This window comes from Rhipicephalus microplus, chromosome 3 (assembly GCF_043290135.1).
Source record: "Rhipicephalus microplus isolate Deutch F79 chromosome 3, USDA_Rmic, whole genome shotgun sequence".
Lineage (NCBI taxonomy): Eukaryota > Metazoa > Arthropoda > Arachnida > Ixodida > Ixodidae > Rhipicephalus > Rhipicephalus microplus.
The window spans coordinates 10246508-10261630 of NC_134702.1; the positions used below are offsets into that span (position 1 = coordinate 10246508).

The following is a 15123-nucleotide window of genomic DNA, read 5'->3' on the forward strand; positions in this document are numbered from 1 at the left end:
CGGAACGGCAACAACCGGCGGCTGATGGACATCGGCGCACTGTGCTGCCGCCTTCGCACACTCGTTCAGCTGCATGACTTCTCTCCACGAGTTCTTGTCACGCCTGAAAAGGAATCAGCGGCACGTGTCGCCCCCATCGCGGAGCTATTCGCGCGCATTGATTGAACCGGGGGGGGGTGATTGTCGCTCGCGCAAACCCCAGCTGCGCGTCCGCGTCGAATCGACGAGTCGTGGTCGTAAAGAGCTCGGACGCTAACTCCCTGTCATCGCGCACCGTGCTCTGACGAACGCTGTCAGTGCAAATTGCATTTGGCGGCGGTTCATTTTGCCGCTCTGCGCTCTACGTTTTTTTTTTTTTTTTTTACCGGCGCGAATTCCGTCACTTCTGCATAGAAAGCAGCGAGCGGCTGGCATCACATCACATTCGTTAACTCTGCAGACGAAAGCGTTTTCCAATGAGCGAGCTCTGCATACATGTGCTGTCAACGAAAATTATAGTATCTAAATTACTTGAGTTCTATAAATTCAGAAAAAGCATGTTGTCGTTGCTACGCCAGGGAGAAAAGACGTTCTTGAGATCAACGTCTTTATTTTTCTTTCTTTCGCTGTAACACACACACACACACACACACACACACACACACACACACACACACACACACACACACACACACACACACACACACACACACACACACACACAGATACCAAGGTTAGAATGTTTTACTGCGGCGTCGCAAAATTCAACCAGCATTTTCTTACCTTGCCTTCGAGTGTTATAATTGTTATAGACTTCCATTGAACGCCGTTTTGGTGGCCGATCAATGTAGTGGGTAGACACCACTGACCTGGGAGCTGTTGCAAGTAAGAAAACATCGTCATCATCACCATTATGAACCCACATTTAATAGCGCAGGAGCTCATTTGTTGATGTTCACGTGTTCGATTCCGTCGACAAGTCGACTATTAAACCTCCCGTTGGTTGGGTCTTCCATATGCGGACCAAGATGTAAGCATGAAACGGTTCTTTATTATATTTTAAATGCACGTTTCCAGGGCTACACTGCAGCGACATTATGATGGCACGCAGTGCTGATTCGTCCCTCATTCACTGTCCTATATGTGCTTGGTGCTATAACCCTTACACATTGTGAAGCACCAGCTAGTCGGCCAAGTTATGGTCATATCGACATGCCTTCAGTATTGGGTTTACACGTATATAAAAACTCACGGCACGCATGCCATGCACGCAGCTGTTGGTACACGTTTCATTAGGATATTGCGCCTCTGGCGTAGCGGATGCGAGGGAAAGCCAATCCACCAGTGTCCTATATAACCCCGCCGCGGTGGTAAGGTACTCGGCTGCTGACCCGCAGGTCGCGGGTTCAAATCCCGGCTGCGGCGGCTGCATTTCCGATGAAGGCGGAAATTTTGTAGGCCCGTGTGCTCAGATTTGGGTGCACGTTAAATAACTCCAGGTGGTCGAAATTTCCGGAGCCCTCCACTACGGCGTCTCTCATAATCATATGGTGGTTTTGGGACGTTAAACCCCACAAATCAATCAATCAGTGTCCTATATAACACCGCGAAGGCCATAGCGGCGAGTGACAACGCGGCATGTATCAAATGTCAATCAGAGAAAAGTCAGCAACGGAACGTGCGTCTGACGCAGGTTACATTGCTAGGTGTGGCGATCGACTAGCTCCTTTATATAGCTTATTTGTGGCACCGGCTGTACTAATTAATAATTTGCCCGCGCCTATAGTGCCGGCAGCCGCCAAATTATCCCCGAAAAAAAGTTGCCGCCAGTTCCTCCTTATTGGCTGCCATTGACCATGAGACTTATATGCCGCCCGTTTCTGGCGAGCTTGTCACGTCGGCGATACATGTGCGGGCGGAATAGGGGCTGCACGTGTAGTGCCAGCAGCTGGCACAATACACCAGAAACCAGCGACATTAGCCCCTTGCTATATTTTTAGATTTTAAGCTGCCATTTAGTTATTTTTGCTCTCCGACATTTAGCAACACTGATCACCATGGTCAAAGACAGTCAAGGACCCAAGCTTCCGGAGTGGTTCTTAAGAGAAAGGAAGAGAAAAGTGAGCCCCGTTATTGTCTGCTTCAGTGAGCGACACCGCCACAGAGCTCACAAAGGGATGGGGGTAAGGAGGGATAAAAGGGTAGAAGTAAAGGTATAGGAAAGAGGAAGAAGAAGCAACAACAAACTGAGGGGATAGGAGAGACAGGAAAGATGGAAGAACGGTCACTGGAGTCCGAGGACGGGGTACACTTGCGAGAGATGTTGTCGGCGTCTGTAGATGGCGTAGAGCAGGTCCAGTAGGTCAGAGCTGCGCTGTCACCGAAGACAGCCGGCGACAGGAGGTGACGTAGGGCCAGCCCAGTCGGCCAGAGCTACGATGACGCCGAAGGTCGCGAGCGCGCGGGCGCACAACCGGTCGGCACGAAATCCAGGGAGCCGACCCGAGCTTCCCATCTGTTGGCCAAGGCAAGTCGATGGAGTCGACCCGGCCTCTATAAGCATTTGCCGACGTAGCCGCTGGCGGTGGCGTGAGAAACCTTGAGTAGGTTATGTTTCTGACGTAAATGACGTGAACCAAACCTAGCCTCGTTACTTGCAACCCTCCTATATAGGACAGAACTGCCGGTATTCGGTCGACTGATATAATCTGCCGGCAGCCGGCAATATAGACACTACCTAATAATTTATGGCGTTTTACGTGACGGAACCACAATACGGCCATGGGGCCCGCTGCAATGTGGAAGTCACGAATTTTTACCACCCGAAGTTCTTAAATGAGCCGCTAAATCTGTTTCCATGTATTGTTCGCATAAATATATCTGCAAATATATGCACAATCTACTTGCATCCACTGCTAGGCGTTTGCATTCATATAAATCATCATCATCATCATCATCATCATCAGCAGCAGCAGCAGCAGCAGCCTGACTACGTCCACTGCAGGACAAAGGCCTCTCCCATGTTCCGCCAGTTAACCCGGTCCTGTGCTTGCTGCTGCCAATTTATACCCGCAAACTTCTTAATCTCATCTGCCCACCTAACCTTCTGTCTCCCCCTAACCCGCTTCCCTTCTCTGGGAATCCAGTTAGTTACCCTTAATGACCAGCGGTTATCCTGTCTACGCGCTACATGCCCGGCCCATGTCCATTTCCTCTTCTTTATTTCAACTATGATATCCTTAACCCTCGTTTGTCCGCGAATTCACCCTGCTCTCTTCTTGTCTCTTCAGGTTACACCTACCATTTTTCTTTCCATTGTTCGCTGCGTCGTCCTCAATTTAAGCTGAACCCTCTTTGTAAGTCTCCAGGTTTCTGCTCCGTAGTTAATTACCGGCAAAATACAGCTGATATATACCTTCCTCTTGAGGGATAGTGGCAATCTACCTGTCATAATTTGAGAGTGCTTGCCGAATGTGCTCCACCCCATTCTTATTCTTCTAGTTACTTCAATCTCGTGGTTAGGCTCTGCGGTTATTACATGCCCTAAGTAGACATAGTCTTTTACAACTTCAAGTGCACTATTACCTATCTCGAAGCGCTGCTCCTTTCCGAGGTTGTTGTACATTACTTTCATTTTCTGTAGATTAATTTTAAGACCCACCTTTCTGCTCTCTTTGTGTAACTCCGTAATCATGAGTTGCAATTCGTCCCCTGAGTTACTCAGCAATGCAATGTCATCGACGAAGCGCAGGTTACTAAGGTATTCTCCATTAACTCTTATCCCTAACTGTTCCCATTCTAGGCTTCTGAAAACCTCCTGTAAGCACGTGGTAAATAGCATTGGGGAGATCGTGTCCCCCTGCCTTACACCCTTCTTGATTGGTATTCTGTTGCTTTCTTTATGAAGCACTATGGTAGCAGTTGATCACCTGTAGATTTCTTCCAGAATGTTTATATATACTTCATCTACGCCCTGATTCCGCAGTGTCTGCATGACGGCTGATACTTCTACTGAATCAAACGCCTTCTCGTAATCTATGAAGGCTATGTATAGTGGTTGGTTATACTCTGAGCATTTCTCTATTACCTGATTGATAGTATGAATGTGGTCAATTGTTGAGTAGCCTGTTCGAAATCCTGCTTGTTCCTTTGATTGATAGAATTCTAATGTTTTCTTTACTCTGTTAGCAATTACCTTTGTAAATAGCTTGTACGCTACAGAGAGCAAGCTGATCGGCCTGTAATTCTTCAAGTCCTTGTCATCTCCTTTTTTATGTATTAAGATGATGTTAGCGTTCTTCCAAGACTCCGGTACCCTTCCCGTCAGGCAGGGGCGGCGCCAGGATGTTTTTACTGGGGGGGCAACCACGAAAAGTGAGTTCCTCCGGGGGGGCAAGCTAGCTCTGCTCCTACTAGGTTTTCAATATATGCTTCCGGGCACTTGGGTGGGCATAGGGGGGGCAGGCGAGAATTTTGGGGGGGCTCCAGCCCACCCTTGCCCCCCCTGGCGCCGCCCCTGCCGTCAGGAGACACCTCGTAAACAGGGTGGCTAGTTTTTTTAACACAATCTGTCCTCCATCTTTCAGCAGATCTGATGTTGCCTGATCCTCACCAGCAGCTTTGCCTCTTTGCATGCTCTCCAAAGCTTTTCTGACTTCTTCTATCATTACTGGTGGGGTGTCATCTGGGTTACTGCTAGTTCTTATATATTAAGGTCGTGGTTGTCACGGCTACTGTACAGATATCTGTAAAACTCCTCCGCCATTTTAACTATCCTATCCATATTGGTATTTATTTTGCCTTCTTTGTCCCTTAGTGCATACTAACTACCCTGCCTCCAACTTCCACTGCACACTCCGTAATGATATTCGTCAGATTATCATTCATTGTATCTACGCTAAGGTTGGTTTCCTCACTAAGAGCCGAGTACCTGTTCTGCAGCGACACTCTGAATTCCTGTACTTTCCCTCTCAGTGCTAGCTCATTGATTGGCTTCTTGCGTATCAGTTTCTGTCGTTCCTTCTTCAAATCTAGGCGAATTCGAGACCGTACCATTCTATGGTCACTGCATCGTACCTTGCCAACCACTTCCACATCCTGCACGATTCCTGGGTGTGCATTCATTATAAAGTCTATTTCGTTTTTATTTTCGCCATTAGGGCTCCTCCATGTCCACTTGCGGTTTTCTCGTTTTCGGTAGAAGGTATTCAAAATCCGCAAATTATTGCGTTCTGCGAATTCTACTAGTAGCTCTCCTCTGGCGTTTTTAGTGCCAATGCCATAATCTCCTACTGCCTGGTCTCTAGCCTGCTTCTTCCCTACCTTTGCATTAAAGTCTCCCATCAGTATAGTATACTGTGTTTTTACCTTACTCATTGCCGATTCCACGTCGTCATAGAAGCTTTCAACTGAATCGTCATCATGGCTGGATGTAGGCGCGTAAGCCTGTACTACCTTCATCTTGTATCTTTTATTCCGTTTAACTATAATACCTACCACCCTTTCATTAATGCTATAGTATTCCTCTGTGTTGCCAGCTATGTTTCTGTGAATTAGGAGCCCCACCCCCAGTTCTCTTCTGTCTGCCAAGCCCCGATAGCAAAGGACGTGCCCATTCTGTGGCACAGTATGGGCCTCATCTGTCCTCCTAACCTCACTGAGCCCTATTATATCCCATTTAACACCCTCTAGCTCCTCGAATAGTACAGCTAGACTTCCCTCCCTAGATAACGTTCTAGCGTTAAACGTTGCCAAGTTCAGGTGCCAATGGCGGCCTGTCCGGATCCAGAGATTTTTAGCACCCTCTGCTGCGTTGCAGATCTGACCGCCGCCGTGGTCAGTTGCTTCGCAGCTGCTGTGGACTGAGGGCCGTGAGTTATTTGACGTATGCAAGTGGGAGGTAGTGGCCAGACACTGCACCATGGTGGCCAATCCTTCTCTGGTGAGGGAGTGCATTCCCGGCGGTGGTTACCGGTGAGGCCGCACCCCAGGCCTCCTAATGCAGTTCCATCAACACGCGGATTTTTTTTTTTTTCAATCTGGTTGGGAACTGCGCGGCACCGGAATTTGAACCACGGACCTCTTGCATGCGAGGCGGATGCTCTAACCACTACGCCATCGCCGCAACAAACGTGTCACAGAATATTCCAGCCTTATCGCTGATTGACGTGCAAGCTCTGCAATAAGCTCAGGTGTTCGAATCTTGACAGAATAATCTGCAATAATCGAGAAGTTCCTCGACCAATGAGGCGTGGTTTGCACTGGGCATTGCTGACAGTCTTTGTGGCGAAGAACTGAATACAACAAAAGTGAAAAGAAATATTGCACATAGTGCTGCAAAGTAATGATTAGTATTATTGTAAATTTCCTTTTTCTTTTTAGGTAAATACTTTAACCTTGCTATGCACCTGCATACAGCAAAGATGGCAAGTTCAGGAAACTGACAGCTAGAATCTGTACAAGAGTATCAAGATAGGAAAAATCATGCTGCTCAACGTTGAACTCTTCCCACTCTCTTAATTAACCTTTACTGGTGCCAAATTATGCTTCCACACTCTAAAGTGGGCTGAACGTATGTTAAAGGGGCCCTGCAACACTTCTTTATCTGCTTTCTGCAGCACTAACGCTCATATAATGCCGAATACTGTGATGAATTAAAAAAAAAATTGCCCGCAGCTTCCCTCGGGGGAACACAGAGGAGGATGCGGAGCATATAATTGGTTAACGGGGTGTTAAAGTGCGACTTACTTGGGTCGATGGCTAAATTGGTTAACGTGGTTGTGAAATGGGGTGTTAAATTGCGACTTACTTCGGTCGATGGCTAAATTGGTTAACGTGGTTGTAGGAGGGGGTGTTAAATGAGTGAACACGTACACACGTATGCGAAAGGGCGGCGCTGGTCGAAGGGACGTCGATCATTGTGTTTGTGGATTCGTTGGAATTCATTTCACCGCGACCTTGGACGTCGGCGCGCCGTACAAACCAACCGACGAGCGGCAACTGAGCGAGCGAGCGCCGACCTTGAGTATATATACAGCGCGACGGCGCATGCACTGTCAGCTGTCGAATGTTCGAGAAGGGGGAGAAGTGCAACGGCGCATGCGCGCGCGTCAGCTGCCGATGTTCTCGAAGCGCGACGGCGCATGCGCGCGCGTCAGCTGCCGATGTTCTCGAAGCGTGACGGCGCATGCGCGCTACATTATACAGCTAGCGAATGTTCGTGAAGAGGAGAAGCGCACGCGGTGTGTAGAGGAGGAAGGGTGCACAGATGGTGGAGGAGTGAAGCGCGCGGTGTGTAGAGGAGGAAGGGATGCACAGATGGAGGAAGAAGGAGGAGGAAGCTTGCGGACGGCGCCGCACTACAAGCCTCGAGTATTAGATGCTCCGCATCTAAAAGAATTATCGAACTTGGCACACGGTAACAGAAGTTCTTAGCCTTTGAACTTGAAAACACCAGCAGACGACAAAAAAAAAAAAATTCCCTTTCGCATTTCACTGTCCCACTGATGTCAAAGGCAGTCTCTTATCACTGTGCACCTGTACAACTCGCCTTGTGCTGGCCTGGTGGTGGATAGAGTCACTGTATATCAGAAGCAAAGTTGCACATAGTTCTGCCATCTTGCCAGGCTAGGAGCCATAGCTGTTTTTCCAGGCAGCTTGCGTAAGCCTGCTGCGATCGACAAAGCGTGTCGCCAGTTGACATGTCAACGACCGGCGATGAAAGAAGAAACACCTGCACTTAGGGCTCTGTCACACGAGTACACAAGCAGTTTTAGTTCATCCGGTAACACAAAGGCAAAGCATTATGCCGAATAATATTTGCCGCTACGTTAAGTGGTGCCAGATGTGGAGAATAACAACAACATTAGAGTTCAATCAACCAAAAGATTTCACACAGACAATAGACCATATTTATACTATCGATCAGGTGATAGAGAAATGTGTGGAATACAACCAACTTTTTTACATAGCCTTCATAGACTACAAGAAGGCATTTGACTCAGTCGAGACATCAGCAGTAATGCAAGCACTACAGAATCAAAGCATCGAAGAAACCTACATAAACACACTGGAGGAAATTTACAATGAATCCACAGCCACCACAGTTCTCAAAAAGAAAGCGACGGAATCCCAATAAAGAAGGGTGTACGGCAGGGAGACACAATCTCTCTAATGCTATTTACTGCATGTTTGCGGAAGGTTTTCAGCGGCCTAGATTTGGAAAAGTTAAGAATAAGAGCTAATGAAGAGTATCTTAGTAACCTGTGGTTCGCCGATGACATCGCATTGCTGAGTAACTCACGAGACGAATTCCAATTCACGATTACTGAATTAGACATGGAGGACAGAAAGGTAGGTTTTAAAATTATTATGCACAAAGCTAAAAGTAATGTGCAGCAGTCTCGGCAGAAGACAGCGCTTCGCGGTAGGTGGAGAGATGAAAGTGAACTATCTGCTGAGGACAGGGAGCACCCTCGGAGCCGAACCATGAGGGTGAAGTAACTTGGAAAATAAGGATGGGGCGGATCACAATTGGCAACCATTCTCAAATCAGTGCTAGGCTTGTGCGAATATTTGAATGAATAGTACAGTATTCAAATTCGCTTCGATTTGAATTTAAAATATAGAAAATTTCGAAGTATTCGCAATGAACAAAAAGGTGTGTATTAGTCCGCATGTAATTGCCTGTAAATGTTGTTTTTTTTTTTAGTGTATGAATGCTAAGCCCTGAACGCACCTAGCCAAGAGAATTCCGCTCTGCCATGAAGCCCCACTACAAATTTAAAGAGGCCCTGCAACACTTATTGAACCTGGTCAGAAAACGCTGCCAGTCGAGGCTACCGAAAACACGTGAGCCAAATATTATAGCGCAGCACACGGCCTGGAATTGAGAGTCAATTCTCAAAGTCAGCTAAAAATTGCTTTCTCTTCTTTCAACAAATGACTAATGAAGCTCAAAAATCACTCGTCACAGCCACTGTATCAGCCATTGGCTGACATGAGCATGACACGCTCGGTCGTTACTGAGGTCGCCAGGGGAGGCCGTGACTTGTCCGTGCATACGTGCGCGATCGCACTGAAAATCTGCGTGTTCGAAGAAAAAAAAAATGAGAGAAAAAGTGCTCAAGGTCGTACGAGGCACGCGTGACCGACGCACACGTGACGTTTTTTCTTTCACAATGCCATTTCTCCGTGCTTTGCTTCCAGCATTTTCGGTGGGACAAGACAATAGAAAATGCAATTGAAGTGTGTGACAAATCTTTGCAACTCTGCTCATGCTAGATGTATTCTAAAAATTTTTGCAGCGGTGATTTCGTGAGCCAACAAGCTTCTTTAGTGAATCAATTACGTTGCTACTTGAAACTAAGAGCTGCAAGGCCCCTGTAAATGAACATATTGCCCTCAGATCAATTTATCATTTTTTTCAAGCCTTAAAGATTGTTATACCGGCTTATAATCTATGAATAATAAATTTTAAAATGTTACGTGTTTTACAGGTTATCACTTATTCTCCTACTACTCGAAGTTGTTTCGACTTCCTTTTAATGAAAAAAAAAAGCATTTGCATAGAGATCTTAGTTCAATTTAAAAAAATATTTTGTAGGTTTGTTAGGTCATGATAAATATACCTATTTTTCTTTATATGTCATATATAGTATTTGCATTAGATCCGAAATTATTCGGCCAAAATCACTATTCGCTTCAAATTCGTTTCAAAACTAAATTTCACTATGCACACAAGCCTATAAATCACAAATGGTAATTTACCACTAACCCTCAAAAATAGGTATACTATAACAACTGCATCTTGCCAGTACTTACCTACGGAGCAACAACCTGAAGGCTTACAAAGAGAGTTTAGCTTAAATTGAGGACGACGCAGCGAGTGATGGAAAGGAAAATGGTAGGTGTAACCTTAAGAGACAAGAAGAGAGCAGAGTGGGTCAGGGAACAAACCGGGGTAAAGGATATCATAGTTGAAATCAAGAAAAAGAAACAGACATGGGCTGAGCTTGTCGGCAGGAAAATCGGTGGTTAACTGACTGGATCCCCGGAGAAGCCAACGCAAGAGGGGGAGACAGAAAGTTGGATGGGACGATAAGATTAAAAAGTTGGCAGGTGTAACGTGGCAGCAGAAAGCACGAGACAGAATCCCAATAGTTGATTGGCGGATAATTGGTGGATCATGGGAGAGGCCTAACAGGCAATGACGCCACCATGGTGCAACATTTGGCCATCACTTTGCTAATAAATGTTATGGTGAGTTGAAGCTATGAGACAGGTTGTTTTTTTTTTATGGCGCATAGGGAATTAGGCTAGAGCTAGCCAGCTCAGGACAAGAAGGCAAATTGCACTGCAGTGCCTGATGATGATAATAACTTGCAACACATCCCCTCGCACTTGCGTAAACTGGCTTCTATCACCCTAATCCGTCCTAAAATAGAAAATGCATTGGCCATTTGGGATCCCGATCAAGACTACATTATTCAAAACATCGAAGCCCCGCAGAACTGTGCTGTACGTCTTATTTTTTTCTGATTATTCACGTCACACCAGCGTCACTTCTTTGAAACTTTGTGCCGAACTGAAACTCTTATCATGTCGCCGTAAAATTGCTCGCTTATCACTACTTCATAAGCTCTACCATCACACATCACTTCGCGAGGACTTCTTCAGGCCACCCCCTGCCATCTTTCCGCGCCGCGATCATCTCTTTAAAATCGAACGCTTCCCTTGTCGCACATTTCATTACGCTAGATCCTTCATACCACGCACAATAACCGAATGGAATGACTTACCATCAAACATTGCAACCGTCACCGATATCACTGTATTTCAGAACCTACTAAACATGAGTGCAAACGTGTGAACCTTTTGCGGTATCCCCCCCCCCCCTTTCTTCTGCAAACCGTGCTTTCTGTATGAACTGCGTATGTTCATGGTTCGTGTCATTTTTTTGCTGTGTTTGCCTAATTCAGTATTTCACACGTGCTATTGGTGATGTTATCGTTATTTTATGCTTTAATGGCGCGTGTGCTTGTAGTAAGCTAGATTGTGTTTTATTTTACTCTTGTGATTCTATTTCCTTCCTTGTTTAGATCAATTTTGAAGTATCTTTATAGTTTCGTTATTGTTTGACTAATATTATTTATTCTGATTATTTAAGACTAGGCGGTAAGAATATTGACCTTATATTTACTCTAATCTATTTAGCAGCTGTATGGTGTTTAGTTTGCGTGTTTTCTGGTCCTATTAATCATTTCATGTACCTGTATGTGTTATAACACCCCCTATGTAATACCCTCCTAAGAGGAGGGCCCTTAGGGTTATTCTGAATGAATGAATACATAAATAAATGACAGTAACTCTAGTGGTGGCCATTGTGCAGTGCTCCAAAGAGGAATAAGTAAGGTCAGCTAAATCAATCACGCCGCAAAAGAAACAAAATGCACGGTGTAGCTTCCACACTCGTGGTAGCTTGCGAATATCAAAATCATTGTTCTGTCTAACAAAGAAAATATGAACCCTTTCCCTCCTTTTGTTCATTATGCGAGGGTCATATGAACGGTTCCAATTTTCGTGCTCCCTGTCTCTTCCCAGAAAATTGAAGGTTTGTTTGCTTGTTGATTGTTTGTTTGATTGTTTGATTGTTTGTTTGTTTGTTTGATTGTTTGTTTGTTTGTTTGTTTGATTGATTGATTGATCGATCGATCGATCGATCGATCGATTGATTGATTGATTGATTGATTGATTGATTGATTGATGCAGATGGCCTGCGGCGATGAGGCGTCCTGAGCAGCGTCGGGCCAGTCGGAGGCTTCTTCCCCCAACAGCCGGCGGCGGCGGCGGCCCATGCCGACCTCCTCGTCGTGTTCGCTGGCCCTGCCGCTGTTGCAGACGGCCGACGACGAGCAGGATGGCTACTGCACCGCCACTGCCACCGCGGACGGCGGCAAGACGTACTCGAACGGAGTGGTCGACGAAGAAGACGAAGACGGCACCACCTCTTCTTCGTCCGGCCACTCGTGGGAGCTGTACAAGGGCCTCGCCTTCTCCTCACTGTCAAGCTTCTTCTTCTCCATATGCACCGTCATCGTTAAGAGACTCAAGTACGTGCCGCACGCTTTTTCGCCTCCGTGTTACCTATGCGTTGCACCTTGCTGAAAACACCACCTGTTAAGTCATCGCCTGACAGACCTGTTATGCCATTTCTGTTTGGAAACTGATCCCGAAACGCTACGTAGCAGGATAAACAGGTCCAATAAGGCATTTCGTCTTTTATCTCAACGAAAGCGATCCGCCAGGAAAACGGTGTATTTGAATAGTACGATATAGCAATAGTAGGGAGGCGCATTTATGTGGAGGCGCCCTCGCGTCCCATGTTCTATATGTGCGAGTGAAATGTCAGGGCAGCCGACAAAAGCGGCTTGGGCGGAGAGAAGACGTGCCAGCCGTATCCATCGCGCGAAAGGTAAGAAGGGTCCCGGAGGGAGGGAAGCTGCGTAATTCTGGCAGGCAGCGTACTTTGAGCAGCCGGGCGCGGTCTTGACGGAAATCAGCAAACGGCTTATACTTTTGTGTTGAATATACTCCAAAAAACAGCGCAAACAGGACGCGGGCACAGAGGAAAGAAGGGACAGCGCCATGGTTTGTCCGTTCTGTGAGCGCGTTGTGTGCGCTGTTTTTCAAGTACGTTCAAGTATACTTGAACGGTATGGAATATATTGCTGAAATAGCCCGATTCATCTACAGCATATATCATGCCATTGTACGTACTTTGTTCTCATCACTCAGCGGTGAAGCGATCGCCTGCACGATGGTATATGTACATGTTGTTTCAAGAAATGTGTCCAATATTGTTTAAAAATCAGCGACTATACTCAATAGTTATTTGCTGTCTTCACCGCTGCCTTTTCTGTAGCAGCAAGCATCTCAAGAGGGTTGAAGACATCCTTCGTAACAGTAATTAGGAAAGCGAAATTATTTATACTTTAATTAGCGTGGTTAGAGAGTTAAGTCCAATGAAAGAATTGAAGTCCCTCATTCGAAGAAGCGATTGCCGCTTTGATTTTTTTTGGAAAATACCCTCTAATAATAACTGCGAATCAATGAAATTCTCCCGAATCCTACGGTGAAAACTAAACCAACACGCGAAAGAGCGCAACTGAAATGAGGGACGCTGTTATATCAACCATCAACCAACATCGATCGTTGTGTAGGCAGCGCTCGCAAGTACAGCATGCATGACGCACTTACCTTAACGAACGGGGAAAAACTGCACCTCTTTTACAGCTGTTCTACTGAACAGTGACGTCATTGTAGTCATCTGCTTGTCGCGCTAATCTGTCCTTTGGTTTCGGTTTCACCGCAAAATTTACGAGAATTTCATTGTTTCGTAGTTATTACTAGAGGCCGCTTTCCCGAAACCTCAATGCGGCAATGGGTTCTTTGCATCAAGAACTTCAATTCTCTCGTTTGACTTAATTGCTTTCCACTAATTAAAAATTAATTTACATTTCCTAATTACTGTTCCAAATGATGTGAATAAGCAACTGTGAAGACAGCGAACAAATAGCGTCTTTTGTTGATTTTTTAACAGGATTGGACATATTTCTGAAAACACCACACACACACACACACACACACACACACACACACACACACACACACATATATATATATATATATATATATATATATATATATATATATATATATAGTAGATCGAAGTTTATTTCGACGTTTCAGCCAGAGTCCGGCTGAAACGTCGAAATAAACCACGTTGCTCACGGAGCATCTACTTGACTACTTGCAACGCTACGGCCGCTGAACCACTATATATATATATATATATATATATATATATATATATATATATATATATATATATATTCCTGATGAAGGCCAGACTCTAGGCCGAAACGTCGAAATAAACCACGTTGTGACCGCTCACGGAGGATCTACTAGACTATATGCAACGCTACGGCCACTCAACCACCACGCCTGCCTATATATATATATATATATATATATATATATATATATATATATATATATATATATATATATATATAGGCAGGCATGGTGGTTTGGAAAGGTCCCGCTGGGGTTTTCGTGGTGTGTTTCAGTTTCCTGGGCTAATATTTCTCGCGCATTCCTTAGGATGTGTTTGGAAAGCAACGTCTGGCGGCTACATGAAGGGACTTGACGTAGCGCATGGCCGACGGGCGCCTTGCAAAATACACGTCGTGACGTTCCGCCTGCTCCGTGTGGCCTGCTCTGAGAGTGGTCGCGCCTATACAAACAGAAAATGCATAAATTTCAGGAGACGTTTGTCAGCGAGCTTAATTGAGCCAGTTGGTTCTGCATGCCGACAATGTGGATGCGCTTTGAAGATGCATACCGGGAATTGACAGCGCACACCTGTCTTTTTCCTGTCCGCGTCTTCAAAGCGCACCCGCACCGTCGACATGCAGGAGAAGACTTGCTCGATTCATAGTAAAGTTGTTCAATTCAGCTTTTCGACTAGAACTTCAAGTCTTCCTTCTTTTGAACCCCGAACATATTTGTGTTTTCGTCTGAGCACGCAACCTCAGGATAAAACGCTTTTTTTCTGCGTCTCTGTCACACCACACTTTTTAAAGAGATAGATAGATAGATAGATAGATAGATAGATAGATAGATAGATAGATAGATAGATAGATAGATAGATAGATAGATAGATAGATAGATAGATAGATAGATAGATAGATAGATAGATTTGAGGTGTTTAACGTCCCAAAACCACCATATGATTATGAGAGACGCCGTTGTGGAGGGCTCCGGAAATTTCGACCACCTGGGGTTCTTTAACGTGCACCCAAATCTGAGCACGCGGGCCTACAGCATTTTCTCCTCCATTGGAAATGCAGCCGCCGCAGCCGGGATTCGAACCCACGACGTACGGGTCAGCAGCCGAGTACCTTAGCCACTAGACCACCGTTACAGCACTTTTAAAGAGATCAGCGGCGATCAAAATCGCTCGCAATCTGAAGTGTACGTGTGACTGAAAAATTATAAAATGTGCTGATGTGACAAGTCAACTGCGGCTGCAGGGTCACAATAACTATTTTGGTTTACTCGCGAGTAAGCTATTCATGAATC

The 15123-nt window shown here is 45.6% G+C and overlaps 1 protein-coding gene across 6 annotated transcripts in view; it reads left to right on the forward strand.

The window, feature by feature from the left end:
* The window catches only part of LOC119182738 (solute carrier family 35 member G1), an 82153-nt gene that overhangs the window by 63629 nt on the left and 3401 nt on the right, over positions 1-15123 (forward strand). For all 6 annotated transcript variants that reach the window (XM_037433435.2, XM_075888858.1, XM_075888860.1 and 3 more), the window contains one exon: positions 11749-12089. In XM_037433435.2, coding sequence (XP_037289332.2) covers positions 11833-12089 — 257 coding nt within the window. In that variant the 5' untranslated portion in view covers positions 11749-11832. The remainder of the gene's footprint in view (positions 1-11748; positions 12090-15123) is intronic.